Source organism: Pinus tabuliformis, chromosome 6, assembly GCF_031772625.1.
Source record: "Pinus tabuliformis cultivar Carrire ecotype Pingquan chromosome 6, CPIR1, whole genome shotgun sequence".
Taxonomy (NCBI): Eukaryota; Viridiplantae; Streptophyta; class Pinopsida; order Pinales; family Pinaceae; genus Pinus; species Pinus tabuliformis.
The window spans coordinates 802,738,917-802,755,900 of NC_142292.1; the positions used below are offsets into that span (position 1 = coordinate 802,738,917).

General features: G+C 38.6%; 1 protein-coding gene across 1 annotated transcript in view; it reads right to left on the bottom strand.

Moving 5' to 3' along the window:
* Window positions 1-16,984, bottom strand: part of LOC149261232 (pentatricopeptide repeat-containing protein At4g13650-like) — a 257,943-nt gene that overhangs the window by 112,223 nt on the left and 128,736 nt on the right. The window contains exon 2 of the mRNA XM_089368220.1: window positions 11,024-12,720. Within this exon, the coding sequence (XP_089224346.1) occupies window positions 11,024-12,720 (1,697 nt within the window). The remainder of the gene's footprint in view (window positions 1-11,023; window positions 12,721-16,984) is intronic.

Below are 16,984 nucleotides of genomic sequence, written 5' to 3' on the forward strand. Positions count from 1 at the left end.
AACACATATACACAGAGATTTTCCTCTGAATCCTAAAACGGGACTACTAGCTTGATTTTTCATTATGTTTCTTTCAATGTTATAATACATATTTATACATGCCGAAGCATTCAATATCATGGACCGAAAACCATCGCGTCCAATACCATGGACCGAAAAACCATCGCGTCCAATACCATGGACCGAAAAACCATCGCGTCCAAAAAACATGTGCAAAAATCATGCACAAAACCATAGATGGGTCAGCCCAACCTAACATAGGGTCCAAAACCAAAATTTTCTGGGCCGCTACCCCGGACCCCATAAAGTGGGGTTACGGGTACACCTCAAACCCCCTATGACCCCTCCCGCTACACAATCGACGCAATGAAAGGGGGCTCCGCCCCCCCTCTAACCCCCCGGTTAACTACGTGGGCTAGTCGTGGAAAGAATATAACACAACCCGACATTCTCCCACTTGTTGTTTTTTTTCCACAAGGGGCCACAAGAGAGCTTAGTCATTTTTCTAGCCCTCAATTGCCCATTGTCTCTCTACACCAAGAGAACTTCTCAGAGCTCACAGATTTTGTTAATGCATCTGCATTATTCTTCAAAATGTCCACCTTTACCAGCAACACCTTTTTGTTTTCTATCATATCTCTCACAAAGGGATACTAAACATCAATGTGCTTTGTCTTGAATGATATGTGGGGTTATTTGCCAAGAAAATTGCACTTTGGCTGTCACAGTCTATCCTTATAGCTCCCTGTACTAACCCCATACTTGAACACAATCTCTACAACCAAACTACTTCCTTACTTGCATGAGTGGCTGCCATGTATTCTGCCTCTGTAGTTGATAGTGCCACTACAGACTGTTTCTTACTCATCCAACTGACTGCACTTCCAAATAGGTTAAACACATACCCACTTGTAGATCTTCTCTAATCCAGATCTCTAGCCCAGTCTGCATCAACAAAGCCACGAATATCCAACATTCTGTCCAATCCTGATCTTCCTTGGTAGCACAAACCATAATCACTAGTGCCACGCAAATACCTGAAAACCCACTTCACTGTTGTCTAGTGCTCCTTCCCTGGTTTTGACATAAACCTACTCAATACTCCCACTGCATGTGCAATTTCTGGTCTAGTACAGACCATTGCATAAATCAAGCTACCGACTGCAGTTGCATATGGAACACGGGACATGTCTTCTTCCTCTTCTTGTGTCTTGGGACACTGTTCAACAGATAACCTCACACCTACAAGAATAGGAACCTTCACCGGTTTACTATCCTGCATATTAACCAGAGCTTCCTCTTTGCTCGATCTCTTTTAATTTCCATGCCCAAAATATAGTTTGCAGCACCAAGATCTTTCATGTCGAAATTGGAGGACAATTGGGTCTTCAAATCTTGGATAATTTCTTTGTCATTTCCAACCAGCAACATATCATCCACATACAAGACCAGATAAATAACACGATCACCAATTAATTTAAAATACACACAGTGATCTGCTTTGCTTCTGGTGAAGCCAAGTCCTCGTATAAATGTATCAAATTTCTGATACCACATCCTTGGTGACTGTTTTAACCCATACAAAGACTTTTTTAACTTGCATACCATTTCTTTCTTACCCTTCACCGCAAAGCCTTCAGGTTGCTTCATGTATATTTCATCTTCCAGATCCCCCTGAAGAAATGTTGTCTTCACATCCATCTGTTCTACCTCAAAATCAAAAACAGCAGCAACAGATAAAAGTAATCTAATAGAAGTTACCTTGGCAACAGGAGAAAAAATATCACCAAAACCAATTCTTGGCACCTGGGAATAACCTTTTTCTACCAACCGAGCTTTGTATTTCTCCACCTTTCCTTCTGCATTTGTCTTCTTCTTGAACACCCATTTGCTGCCAATGGGTTTCCTTCCAACCGGCAACTCCACCAAATCCCAAGCCTCCTTTTTGTGCAAAGATGTCATTTCATCAACCATGGTCTCTTTCCAGAGTTTGCCATCCTATGAATCTACTGCTTCCTTCACAGTTCTAGGATTATCATCAGTAATAGATAAAGCAAAATTTGAACAAAAAGCAGATGGACTATATCTTTCTGGCTGCCTTCTTTCTCGAACTGATCTTCTCACACCCGGATTTTGTGGCTCTTCATCTTCTGATTCCTCCTCTGTTGTAGAGTCTAATTCTTCCTCCTTTAGCTCAAACTCTATCTTCTCAGGTTCATTTGGTTGGACTTCATGTTTAATAACATCTTTCACCTCTCTGAACACCACATCTCGGTTGTACATGACCTTCCTTGTTACTGGATTCCAAAGCTTATAACCCTTTAAACCATCCTTATACCCAATAAAGGTGCACTTTCAGATTTACTATACAACTTCGTTCGTTTCTCCTTGGAGCATGTACATATGCATCACATCCAAATACCCTTAGATGTGAAAGAGAGGGTTTCTTACCAGTCCATACCTCTTGTGGAGTCTTATCCTCCAACATTGATGAAGGTGACCTGTTGACCAGGTAACATGCAGTATCCACCGCCACTACCCAAAAATTTTATCCTAACCCAACACCACTAAGCATGCTTCTTGCCCTTTCCATCAACGTCTTGTTCATTCTTTCTACAACTCCATTTTGCTGAGGTATATATGGACTAGTCTTTTGTCGTGCTAGACCACACTTCTTGTAGAATTCTTCAAATTCCTTACTGCAAAACTCTCCACCATTATCTTCCCTCGGCACCTTTATCTTCTTCTTTGTTTGGTTTTCCACTAGAGCCTTAAATTCTTTAAACCTGTCAAAGACTTCAGATTTCTTCTTAAGGAAATATATCTATATATTCCTTGAGAAATCATCTATAAATGATACATAGTACACAGACTTACCCAGTGATGGAACCTTCATAGGTCCAAACACATCACTGTGCACAAGCTCTAATATATGTTTCGCCCTCTTACCACCAGAGGGGAAACTCACCCGATTCTGCTTCCCATATACAAAATTTTCACAGAAATCAAAATCCAGAGAGCTATTACTCATACCTTTACCATGAAGTATTCGAAGGCCCTTCTCTCCAATATGTCCAAGCCTTTGATGCCACAACATGGTCTTTTCTCCAGAGACCACTAGATTTTCTGCTCCACTTTCAGGAACCACATAACTGTTGCACCCATCAACAACAGTGCTACCTTGCAGCTTGTACAGAGTTTCAATCCGAACTCCCCACATCAATACCAGTGCTCCCGAACCATCTTGCAGGTATTCTTCTCGAACACTGTTTTTACACCTGCATCATCCATCTTGCTTGCAAAATTAGATTTCTGGCCAATGCAGGAATATGCAGAACACCCGGAAGTGTTCTAACCCTTCCACCTTGCAACTTCAACTTTACTTTTCTGCAACCAATGATTCTAGCCTTCCTATCATCCCCTAAGAAGACATCACCACTATCGTATTTTTCATACTCGCAGAACCACTCTCTATGGGGAGTGAAGTGAAAGGATGCACCTGATTCAATCAACCATGCCTCATGATCTACATGTGTACTTGAAGAAGCCAAGTACACATCCCCACCTTCATCTGAGGTGGTTTTCGCCTCTACAGAAGGAGCATCATCAGATCCCTTTCCTTTATCAGGAGCTTTAGATTTACAGTCCCTTTTGTAGTGCCCTTCCTTTTCGCATTTCCAGCACACCACCTTTACAGGTTTTTTTGGAGATTTAGATCTCCCTCTAGATTTAGATCTCCCACTCGATGACTTATTTTTGTTTCTGTTCTAGGACTGTCCTTGTACAGACAAGGCATCACCATTCTAGCTCTCCATATTTTTCCGTCTCATCTCCTCCATCAACAAGGATGAAACTATTTCATCAAACTACAAGGCAGTTGCATTACTACCTATTGCAATAACCAGACTATCACAAGAATCTGGTAGAGAACACAACAAACTGATGCACTTATCTTCATCTAAAATTTTAATATCAACAGATGCTAACTGACTTACCACAGTATTAAATGCGTTCAGATGCTCTATCACCGAGTCTCCATCTTTCATCCTCAGGTTATACAGCTTTTTCCACAGGAACAGTTTATTCACCAGAGACTTAGATTGGTACAAAGTCCCTAACTTGTCCCACAAAGCCTTAATCGTAGCTTTCCCTTATACATTCAGCGATACTAAATCTGAGACGCGCAATCGTATTGTGCTCTTTGCCTTCCGATCCAACTTCTTCCATTCTTCATCGGACACTCCCGTTGGTTTAGTACCCGGATCTACCGCGATCCACTGATCTTTATCCACCAATAGATCCTCCATCTTGAGTTTCCACAACTCAAAACTTTGACCATTAAATTTCTCGATCTCTATCTTGCCATTGCTCGCCATCTTCTATCACCACTAGAAACGATCTCGCAGATCTCCCACTGAACAAGGTCTACCATAGGCCCGAGCGAAACCCTCAGCAACAAAGGTGTCCCCTTGAAGCCAAAACTTCTCTGATACCAAATGTAGGTTTTAACGCCGTACAGAAATTACCTGCATACGAATTCTAAAATACAGAAAATAAACAATTCCAGAGCATAACACATATACACAAAGATTTTCCCCTGGATCCCAAAACCGGAACTACCAGCTTGATTTTTCATTATGTCCCTTTCAATGTTATAATACATATTTATACATGTCGAAGCATCCAATACCATGGACTGAAAACCATCGCGTCCAATACCATGGACCGAAAAACCATCGCATCCAAAAAACATGTGCGAAAATCATGCACAAAACCATAGGTGGGTCTGCCCAACCTAACATAGGGTCCAAAACCAAAACTCCATAAAGTGGGGTTACGGGTACACCTCAAACCCTCTGTGACCCCCCCACACAATCGGCGCAACGAAGGGGCCCTTTGTCCCCCCTCTAACCCCCTGGTTAACTACGTGGGCTAGTCGTGGAAAGAATATAACACAACCCAACACATTTACATCAAACAACTTTGCTATCTTTAGGAAGTTCTACTAGGTCCCAAGTTGTTTTTATCCAAACCATCCATTTCTTCTTTTATTTTCACCTTCAATTTGGCATTATTGATATCATCTATTATTTCTTGATAACGAGAAGGTTCCCCATCATTAGTAATCAAAGTAACATATGAAGTAAAATTGACATACATTTTAGGAGAATCTCTCTACCATCTAGATATTCTTGGTGTTCGTTGTGGAATTTTCACATTTTCCTAAATATCTTTAGCATCTACAACTTCTTTATCATCATAAGATTATTCTTGCTTCCTTGTGTCTGTAGATGGTTGGGTCTCCAACTAATTTTGTTAGTTTAATGGTTCTTGTTCCTATTTCAAATTATCCTCTACATTGTATGATTTATTTAGAGAAGATTCATGAAATATCACATATTTTCCAATGATGATTTTTTGTGCGCAGTAGGATCCCAAAATCTATATCCCTTGGTTACATCATCATAACCAACAAAGATATATTTCTTTGATCTAGGGTCTAATTTAGAATGTTGATTCTTGGAGTAAGTGCATAAAATTCACAACCAAAAGATTTTAAATTAAAATAGTCACAAGGATGACCTATCCATACCTCTTCAAGGATTTTACAATTTATTGCAAATGACGGTCATCAATTTACAAGATAACAAGCATTAATGACTACTTCTGCCCGCAGCTATTGTTGCAAATTGGCATTGTTAAGCATGCTTTTACTTGGACATAATGTTTATATCAATCTAGGTGTTCATAAACTTAGAAGCATGATACAATTTATATTGAGCTAGGTTAGATTGGTTGTCACCTTCTAAGATTAAGTGCTAAGGTTAGCTATTAGAATTTTAATCAAAAGAAACCAAGTCAAGGAAGCATGAAACAAAACTTCTGAACTACACACATTGCTTGAAATATAAAGAACACACAATTGAATCATGAACACTTTGGACTACACATGCACTAAAGCCTCTCACACAGGTCATAGTCATCTACGCAATCATGTTCAAGAATGTCAAGTTTTCACACTCAAATGCTCATAAATGACTGAAATTGGAAAAAATGATCAAGGGGTTTTGGTTTAATGGATTGGTGGTTCACTAGGGCCCCTTTCGCTGATGAGAGAAAGTGGACAATTTGATAGTATTTTATTCAATAGAGTAAACTTCAACCTAACACCACTCAAAAAGGTAAGAATGCACTATGGTTTTCTCTTCTTATGAGAGAAAAAGGATGGTCGCTCAAGTAGTATTTTACTCAATTTCTTAATTGGTGTATGCCTAAGTCATTGATTTAATCTAGGAAAGCAAGGAACTATGGTGCTTATAAATACAATGTTAAGTGAAAAGTTGTGAAAGAGTTGGGGCCTTCTGCACCAAGAAAAGTGGTGGATGGCACTTTTGATGCTTTAGTTAACGTGTCAACTAGCTTGTCCTCACATGCAATAACTACTCTATGATAATTAAAGCTTATGAACAACACTTTAAATCATGAAATATAAACAACAATGTGATGCAAAGTATAGACAACATGTTATTAATATGGCAGTGAACTTACATATAAACTACAAGCATAATATCATGAAATAGCTAGTACGATCAAGATAAGTGAGAATGGACAACAATTAAAGGTTAAAGAATATAAACATAAAGAGAACACATATGCACAGGTTATACCAGCATATACAAAATGAAAAACACATAAGATGTAGTGCACAAGCTTCAGTTATTGGGGCCCTCCACGATTCAACAAGAACATCAAATGTCTACCAGTCATTGGAAATCAAAGCAACAACGCAGATTAAGTGAAATAAACTTGAAGCAAGTTTCAAAGGCCAAAGTCTAAGGTGCAAAGTTTTTCTTCAAAGTATTCAAATTACAAACTTGTTATGCAAGCACTATTTGCTTGCTTTTATAAGCAAAAATACAACTAAAAACCCAAAAATCCTCTTTGCTAGTAGTTGTAGCATATCTTGGAAATATAATTAGATCAAGTTGACCTTGTTCAAGGTTCAAATCGTGGAGCAAATAGGAAAAAATCAAATCTGAGTGAAATTCCCAAATTGCCTCGTGTTTTTGTTGCTGGACTAGGTGTGTTGATCATGCATTGATGAGACATCTCGGGGTTAATTTTCAATGAGTGGATAGGTATCCATCCATCTTGGGATACCAATCTACAAAACCATGTCTCTAAATTCACTCATGTTGCTTGTAGATACGAAAATGAATGACTATTTACAAGATTATTGCATCCTGTAAATTTTTGTTACAATGCAACTACTTTATAAATTTTTGAAAAATAAAAAGGACCAACAAAATACGAAATGCATTTATTAAGCAAAATAGGACTAAATGTAATAAAAAACAATTTAAAAAGGTTTTCTTAAGGCCAAATAAAGTAATAAACCATAAAAAATTATGTCATAAAAGAGGATTGACACTTCTTATTCTTTGTAGAAGAATCCTGTTCATGCGTTCTACTATGCCATTTTGTTGGGGAGTATATACAGTGGTTTTGTGTTTTATGATCCCAACTTCTTTGCAATATTTTTCAAATTTTAAAGAAGTGAACTTGCCCCTACTATCCATGCATAAACATTTGATTGTTCTATCAGTTTTCTTTTCTACCATAACTCTAAAATGTTAAAATGTATTAAGCACATTAGTTTTTCTTTTCAAAACACAAACCCGCACTTTTCTAGAGAGATCATCTATAAATGTTACAAAACATGACGATCCTCTGAAAAAACTAGAGGAATGGCCTCCAAACATTAAAATGAATATATCAATAATTATTTTACTAGCATGATTGCCTACTTTAAATTTTTGTGAAAATTCCTTTCCAAAATATACAATGCTTGCAGAAATTGAAATTTAGAAATTTCACATTTAGAAGTAATTTGCAATGAATCAATACCTATGGTCCTTTCTTACTCATATGACTTAGTCATTGATGCCACCATAAACGAGTGGGTTCAATCGCCTCCTCAGAAACTGCCCTACTTCATTGACTTGAGTACTTCCATTCAAATTATAAAGGTTTCTTGTCTTAGTAGCCTTCATAACCACTAAAGTGCCTTTGGACACCTTCAATGCTCAACCTTGATCTATAAACTTATGACCTTGAAAATCCAAAGCTCCCAAAAATATTAAATTCTTCTTTAGCTCAGGCACATGTCTAACATCTATTAATGTCCTTATAATACCATTATATATTTTAATTTTGACACTTCCAACTCCAATAGTCATACAATAAATGTTATTTCTCATAAAAACAATTCCACCATCAACAACTTCATATTAAGAAAACCAAATTCTATGTGGACACATATGACAAGTGTCATAATAGTCATGTAGTATTGAGGAACATTTCTAATAGAAAAAACTTCATCATCTAATTCAACTGGATTTGTCTCATTTTTGAAATCTTTCTTGGATTCTTGTCTCTTCCAACAATCATTCCCAAGATGCCTGGTCTTGTTACACTACCAAAACATCTAAGTCAACTCTTCTTGCCTTTTGACTTTGATCTAGATGTAGCTTTCGTCTCTGCTTTCATTAGACAAACCTCTAGCCACCATTACTTGGGTGGAGGTTTCAATACTTTTCTCTCTTCACCTACGACAACAATGCCCCAACAACAGAATCAAATTCAAGAATCTCAGTTGCCCAAAGCTAATGGAAATTACAAAATGATCTTACAATTTTGGAAATGAACACAATAATGTAACCGTCTTATCTTTGTCGTCAACTTTAACATCCATACACTCAACCGGAAAATAAAAGTATTAAACACATTTAAATGATCTACAATTTCTGTACCTTCATTTTTAAACTGTACTTTTTCCTCATCAAATAGATTTAATTCGTCGAGGACTTCGTCATATAAAGGCTCTCTATATTGCTCCATAAGCTTGTTCTTGTTACTTCTCCAATAATGTTAAGCAAAACATCATTTGCAAGACATAACCGAACAGTGCTAAGTGCTCTAGCATCCAGGTCTTACGACTCTTCATCCGTCATATTTGCAAGTTTTTTCCTTCTTCCATCTAATGCCTTCTGCAGTCCTTGTTGTACTAACAAATCTCTCACATTTTAAGTTTCCATTATTTAAAATTATTTTTTCCGTCAAATTTTTCAACTTCGAAATTGGTATTTGTCGCCTTCGCCATTATTCTCCATTATTCTCTACATGTAGACTCTTCCTCTCTTTTTTTCCTCAATTCTCAAATACCCTTTTCACAAATTCCATTTTTCAAATCTGGTTTTTCAAACTTGGTTTCTTGAAACTTATATGTATATAAAATAAAGTTCAAAATTTTTTACTGCCACAAATTGAAGAAAATGTGTACTCGATATTCCTTTCAGTCAGCTAGAGTTTAACTAGACAATGACTTCCTAGTTTTGATCACCGAACTGGAGACTGCAGCTGGATCAAGCAGCTCTCCAGTCTAGCTATGTGCATTTTAGCAGCAGATTGAAGCACATAGCTGGACAACTGTCTGTGGTTCTACATCCAGCGCACAGACAGCCCAAGGGTGTTGCCAATAGAGTTGTATGTGATTCTCAAAAGGAGGCTACCTTTGTTAAACACACAAGCTTCTGGGCACAAGGTACTCCACCTCCACAGCCGATCCTTAAAGCAACACTGCTAGACATCTTGGCATGAAATTTCTAGGAAACTATAAGAGTTTGCTTGTTTTGGAAAGTGGTGGTTATATACTGCTAGTTGCTAGGTTGTTGTCGTGCTACTTTTGATTTTGGGGTAAGCCCTATACAGCTAGTTTATAGTCTCTCCTGATCCTTAGATATGAGCTAAGAATCTTGGCTTCTAATTTTGTATTGAATTGTACATGTTTTCTATTTGGTTAGCAAATTCAGAACTTCCAATGGACTGTGCCATCTTGATAAGTTTGATTAAATAAAAATATATATATGACCCTTTGGTTGCATGGCAGATTCTGATGCCATCAGGTTCATGGCAGATTACGCAATTGTTCATCGTTTTGATTGCCTCCTAGATGTCACACAAGTATGTTGAATCCGCATCAACACTTCATCTTTTTGTCGCACAACTTCTTGCAGGTTAAAGTTAAATTCTTTCTTCACAAATGCAACCCCTGTTTGAAACGACAAAAGTCAATAGCTAGTCCCTTTGCGCCAATCCACTGGTAAAAATGCCCGACTTTACTATCACGCAAGCCTGTGTATATTTCTTGTTTCACTAAGTGCCATCAATAACCTCCACAAGAACACATCCCATTTCCCATCCCTGAAAGGAGAGGCGCTTGGTTGCAGAGTGGCAATCACCACGCACTAGAAGGTATTTTGACACTATTAATCAAATAGCTGTTGATTGATTGGCCCACATCAACTAGCTTTTCCCTATGATGGCAGAGAATATGCTCTATTCAGCCATCCACAACATTCAACACAAACCTAGATTCCGGCACGTACTGGGGGGAGGGGGGTTCTTTCTGGTCAATCTCAGCTTTGTAATATAGATTTGCATATGTTGGTCCTACCTGTCCCCTATGAGAAAAACATGTACCTGTCTATTAATCTCAATCCAGCTGCATCCAGGCATCTTCTCTACCCCTCTTTCTTTCATCATTCTCCGAACCATTTCAATGCCATCCTGCCTGCCAACTGCAGCATACATGTTTGACAGCATCACATAAGGTGCAGCATTTTTAGGGTCCAACTCAAACAGACACTCTGCTACACATTCTGCTAGCTCTATATTATTATGTATTCTGCATCCACCAAGCAAACAACCCCATACTGTGGCATCAGGCTTTATTGGCATTTTGCTGATAAAATTTTGGGCTTCAATAAGTTGTCCAGCACGGACAAGAAGGTCAACCATGCAGCCATAGTGTTCCATTAAAGGAACGATGTCGTAAGATTCACTCATACGATCAAAGTATTGCCTACCCTCATCCACTAGACCTGCATGACAGCATGCACTTAGGACACAAACTAGAGTTGCATGGTTTGGTTTCACCTCAAAATTTTGCATTTGGTGAAACAGTTTGAGGGCCTCCTTGCCACAACCATCCATAGCATATCCTGCAATCATTGTTGTCCATGAGACCACATCTCGTTGTTGCATATTATCAAAGAGATCACGTGCCTTCCCTACGTTTCCAGATTTTGCATACATATCTACAAGGGCATTTGCAACAAAGAGATTAGACTGAAATTCCTTTCTTACTATTTCTTCATGGATCTCCATACCCTGTTCCAGAGCCGCTAAATCAGCACATGCTGAGAGAACACTAGCAAATGTGTTTGAGTCTGGCTTCACATCAACCAATTGCATCTCTTGGAAAAGATTCAGCGCCTTTACACTCTGGCCGTTCTGTACGTACCCTGCAATCATTGTTGTCCAGGATACCACGTTTTTCCTTGGCATCTCTTGAAAAAGCCTCATGGCATTTTTCATATCCCTGTCCTGTACATGTCCTGCAATTATCGTATTCCAGGAGACCATATCTCGTTTTGACATTCCCTCGAATACATTGCAGGCCTTTTCCATTCTCCCACTTTTCGCATACACATCTATGAGTGAATTAGCCACAAGCACATCAAACATAAAACCACTTTTAATTATCTCTCCATGGATCTCCATACCCCTATCTACCGATGCCAAACCAGCACAAGCCGAAAGTACACTTGCATAAGTCATTGAGTCTGGCTTCATCCCTTCTACTTTCATTTGTCCAAAGAGCTTCAATGCCTCCATACCATACCCATTCTGTGCATATCCTGCCATCATTGCTGTCCACGAAACCACATCTCTTCCCGGCAATTTTTGAAAGAGCTTCATGGCCTTATCAACACACCCATTCCGCAAATACCCCGCAATCATCGCATTCCAAGATACCAGATTTCGTTCAGGCACAATTTGGAATAGCTTCGTGGCTTCATCTATAAACCCATTCTGTGCATATCCTGCAACCAAAGACGTCCAAGAAACGACATCTCGCTCACGCATTTTGTCAAACACATCGCGCGCAATGTCCATTCTGTTGCATTTGGCATACATATCAATAAGAGCATTTGCCACAAAGATATCAGACTGGAAGCCATATCTACCAATTTCTTGATGAATCTGCATACCTTGATCCAGACCCCCCACGCTGGCACATACAGGGAGAATAGAGGCAAAGGTGAATTGATTGGGTTGAACACCCGTTCCCAGCATATGATTAAACAAGCTCAATGCGTCCTCCGCAAGCCCATGTCTGGCATAGGCTTTAATCATCACAGTCCATGACAGCACATCTCGTTCAGGCATTTGATCGAAAACTCTGCGAGCGTCCAACAGACTCCCGCACTTGGCATACATGTCAACAAGCGTGTTCCTCGCAATTCTGTCTGCCATAAATCCCCTCTCGGCGATGTGGGCATGGACTAGCCTTCCCTCTGACAAGGCCTTGTTCTTAATGCAGCCCTGCAAAAGAGAAACGTATGTAAAAGAATCCACTGGATATTCTATGGCACTCAAAATCTGCAGCGACTCTTTCAACTTGCCCGGCCTACACATCATCCTGACATGGCAGCAATCGTTAGCATTGGGGAATGCTTGAAGAGCGTTCGCCCCAGATTTTGAAGCGCGAAGGTGAAACAGTATGGTTTTACTCTTGTTCCTACTCAATAATGGTTGTATAATTCCCATTAGAGTTCTGTTCCATGTTCTCACTAGCCCTCCGTGTGAACCATGTTAAGATCGTAGACTTAAAGCCAATGGCCTGTCAGAGCGCTCCTAAAATAAAACATGAAATTATTATGTAAATGTGATATGACAAATCTACTCCATTGTGAAAAATCATCACACATCACACGTGTTTGGGTTCTTGAGTGTAGGTGTTCAGACTTCAGGTGCATAATCAAGTTTCGAATGAAAAATAATTGTATTTCATATTCAATAAGAGTTGCACGGATAGGAATAAAGTTTGAGCTAGGTTGAGGTGGTTGTTTTGAAGGCACCTAGTGATGCATAAATGAGGGACTTATAGAGTGTTTGTTTCACCAACGTGAATCTTCTATGGAAATTAATATAATCTAACCTTTGTTCTTAGTTTTTTACATAGATCTATCTATGTCCTTGGTGTAGTTTAATGCTTTTGTATATGGTGAAAATTGCTCTTAACATACATTATAGATTATTAAGTGCAGTCACACCAAATCAATGTTTCGAAAAAGAGAAAATCAAAATTCACAACCTTCATAGTCATGAATTAACATATTTAATTCAATGCGCACTTGTAAAGTGCAAAAGAGCAAAAATTAGGAAGTCTGAAACAAATTGTTTTCCGGTTAATGCTCGGTTTGATGAAGAATGCAAAAGGGCAAGGAGAATGTGGCAAGAGTCAAACAAGGATAACATAAAGCTCAAAGCTTATAAGCATTTATTAAGCAAGAAAAAGGTCGATTTCATGGTCTGAAGGAGGGAAGAACTAATCTTCCTTGGGATAAATAATCCCAAATTATTTTGGAAGGAGCTCCAACTGAAAAAGATACAAATTGGAAATAATATTACAGCTTCTAAATGGTTTGACTATGCAAGACAACTCTATGAGCAGATTCCCAAGGTTGACCCTCCCCCCTTGGTCGACATTGATATTGAACTCTTCACGGTACAAAAGGTAGATATGGGTATCAAAAAGTTGGGTGTTGGAAAAGCAAAAGACTTAGCTGCACTCCAAGCAAGTTATCTAAAGTGGGATTCAAAGATTCTTGCACCTCACATTACAAAAACCTTCAACAACATCATACAACAAGGGCTCCCCACAGATTGGACAACTAGTCTGGCAATACCTCTTTTCAAGAGTGGTGACGTCAATAATCCCTCCAATTATAGGACCATCATGATAAACCCTTTGTTTGCAAAGCTATTTGGAAGCATGCTAGAAAACAAAATTAGCAAGTGGGCAGAAGAAAGAGATAAGCATGCTAAAGGGAAAGCAAGTTTTAGACCTAAACATTCCACAATTGATCATTGTATAACTTTAAGGCACATCATTGAAAAAGTTTGGGAGAAAAAGGAAGAAGTCTTTTGTTGCTTTGTTGATTTCAGAAAAGCGTTTGACTTGGTTCCTAGGGATAAGATTTGGCACAGAATGGAGGAACTTGGGGTTCCTAAACATTTGAGAGCAGTTGTGCATAGGCTATATGAAGAGGTGAAAGTCAAAATTAGAACTTCAGCAGGCATTTCTGAAAGTTTTAGAAGCGATATCGGGGTCAAGCAAGGTTGCCCACTATCTCCTACCCTTTTTGGTTTATATATCGACAAACTTGAGGAGTGGTTAAATTTGCAAGGGGGTGATGGTATCTATTTGGGCAAGTTTGTTATAAGGCTTCTTTTGTATGCAGATGACCTTATTCTAATTGCTAAATCGGCTCTTGGTTTGCAAGAGCACTTACTATCCCTTGAGCATTTTTGTAGAAGTGTGGGGATGCAAGTCAATATCAGCAAAACGAAAGTAGTGGTCTTCTCTAAGAAAAGAAAATATAACCAGCATAAGTTCTACTTTGAAGGAAACATTCTGGAAGAAGTTGCAGATTACAAATACCTTGGAATTGACTTCAACAAAATTCTAAGTTGGAATGGTTGTAGAAAGAAAAGAACTTTGGGGAGTTGGAAAGCATTTTATGCTTTTCAAAATAGGTGTAGAGAGGCAGAGTTATGGGACTGGAAAACCACTCAATCTCTTTTTGGGCTTCTAGTGATTCATGTGATTCTCTATGGTTGTGAACTATGGGCCAGTAGTACATCCGGCATGCATTGGAGACAAATTGAGAAAAATTAGAAGCATTTGATTACAAACAAAATTAAGATTAAAAGTGCAGTTCCTTATGATATCTTGTTAAGTGAAACAGGGACTGCACCTATTGAAGCAATTGTTATGTTGTGAGTCATAAGGTATTTAAAAAAAAATAAGAAAATGGAAGATGGTACATGGCCTAAGGTTGTCTTTAATGATAGGTTGTGCAAGAGAAAAAAAAACTTGGATGCAACAAAATAACAAATGGTTTAGTAAATGGGGTATTTGCTTGAACACGTGTCCCATAAACAGCAAAGAGATAAAAGATTTTGTTTTGGAAAAGTTCCACAAGTGTACTTGGGATAAGGAGCTAGGAAGAAAGAAAAATTACTATATTGAAGTGTTTAATCTCACTCATAGTCATCAACCAAGAGCATACATAGAGGCCAATATCTCTTGGAGAGACAAAATTCTTATTGCTCAGTTAAGGACTAATTCTCATCAACTCCGTTGTGAAACAAGGCGCTGGAAATGGCCAAAGGAAGTGTGAGAGGAAAGAGTATGCATCTTTTGTTCTTCCGTAAAAGTGGGAACAAAAAAACATTTCATTTTAGAATGTAAGGCCTTCAACGACAACAGGGAAAGTTATGCAGATATGTTGGCAGCTAGCTCTTGGGATAATCTATTTAGCGAGGGGTTTGTCGAGAAGTTGGGAACATTTATTTTGAAGCTTCACAGAAAAAGGGCCGAATACATCAAGCAGATGAAGAAGCAATTTGTCCCATAGGCTATCTTTAGCCTCATGGATGTTAAAATAATTTCTTCTTCTTCTTCTTCTAGAATGAAAGGGTTCATGCTATCTAAATAAAACCACTTTTATTAAGTCTTCATTCAATAGTGTAAATTTGTGGTTATGAAGGATTTATAAAGTACTTTTTATGTGTGAAAAAATCAATTTAATAAATATGCAATCTGTAAAGGTGTTGTAATAACTCTAGTCAAAAATCCATGTAATAAAGTTAATAAAGGAAAAATAATAGTCAAGGTCATGCGACATGTATTCTAAGTTGAATGTTGGGCAAAACATAGTGATGGGATCACTTTTGATTAATTAAGGGCTATGGAAATTGGCAAAGGCAATGGCAAAGGCTTTGGAAAGGCATGAGGCATTAATTGACAATTTATTTATGAAAATAATTGAAATTAGGATAAAATGAAGGTGAAAGTTCACAGGTTGCATGTGAGGAGGAAAATGAAGGAAAATAATGGAAAATTGAAGAAATTAGAGGCCTCATTAATAAAAAGGCTTTTGAGGATCAGTTGACAGACTTTTGTCAATTTTAGCTTGGAGCTCTCTATTTTAGTCTCTCTCTCTCATACTTTTGGACACTTAGAGTTTTCTTGGAGCACTCTTGGAGGAGTGTGGCATACCTGGGATTTGGAGCAAGAAGGAAAAGGAAGATCAAGAAAGCACAAGAGGACATCGGGATAAGCAACTACAATGGGTTTTGCTTGCAGGTATCGAGTTGCATGTATGATTTTCTTGCTAGTTTTGGCATGCATGGCACATGGATGTGGTTTCTTGGTTATGATCTGTCTTTGACATGTAGGATTGCCTATGTTGATGTTGGATTTTCCTAGCCTTGCCATTTCCTGGATAGCCATGGTGTTTTGGATTTCTTTCCTTTTGCTTTCTGGTTGATTCTCATGTTCCTTATGGTTGTGGGTTGAATTACTAGTTCCTGGAAGTCTTGGTTAGACAAATGCTCCGGAAGCCCTATAACATTTTGGGTTGAATTACTAGTCCTGGAAACCTTGGTTGGACAAATGCTCTAGAAGCCTTTGGTGGATTAAGTTACTTGTCCTAGAAGCCCTAGTTGGACAAATGCTCTAGAAGTCTGACAATAGTTGTGGGTTGAGTTATTAGTCCTAGAAGCCCTGGTTGGAACAAACACTTTGGAGCCCTGGACAACTTGTGTAGAGACCAATCTGGTGATGGTTAGTGATGTTCGACCGTGAGGTGGAATCACTGGTTGAGAGTTGAGGTGGTTTGGCCTTTGGAAGCTATGGTTTGGCTTTGTTGATTTGTTTCATGAGATCCCACATTTATGCTTGGAATATGGCAAGAGGGTGATTTGCTGAAAGAAAGATTTGGTTTAGCCAATCTATGGTCGGGTGGTATGTGGAAATCCCATACCTAGTTGCATTTTGCATATGTTA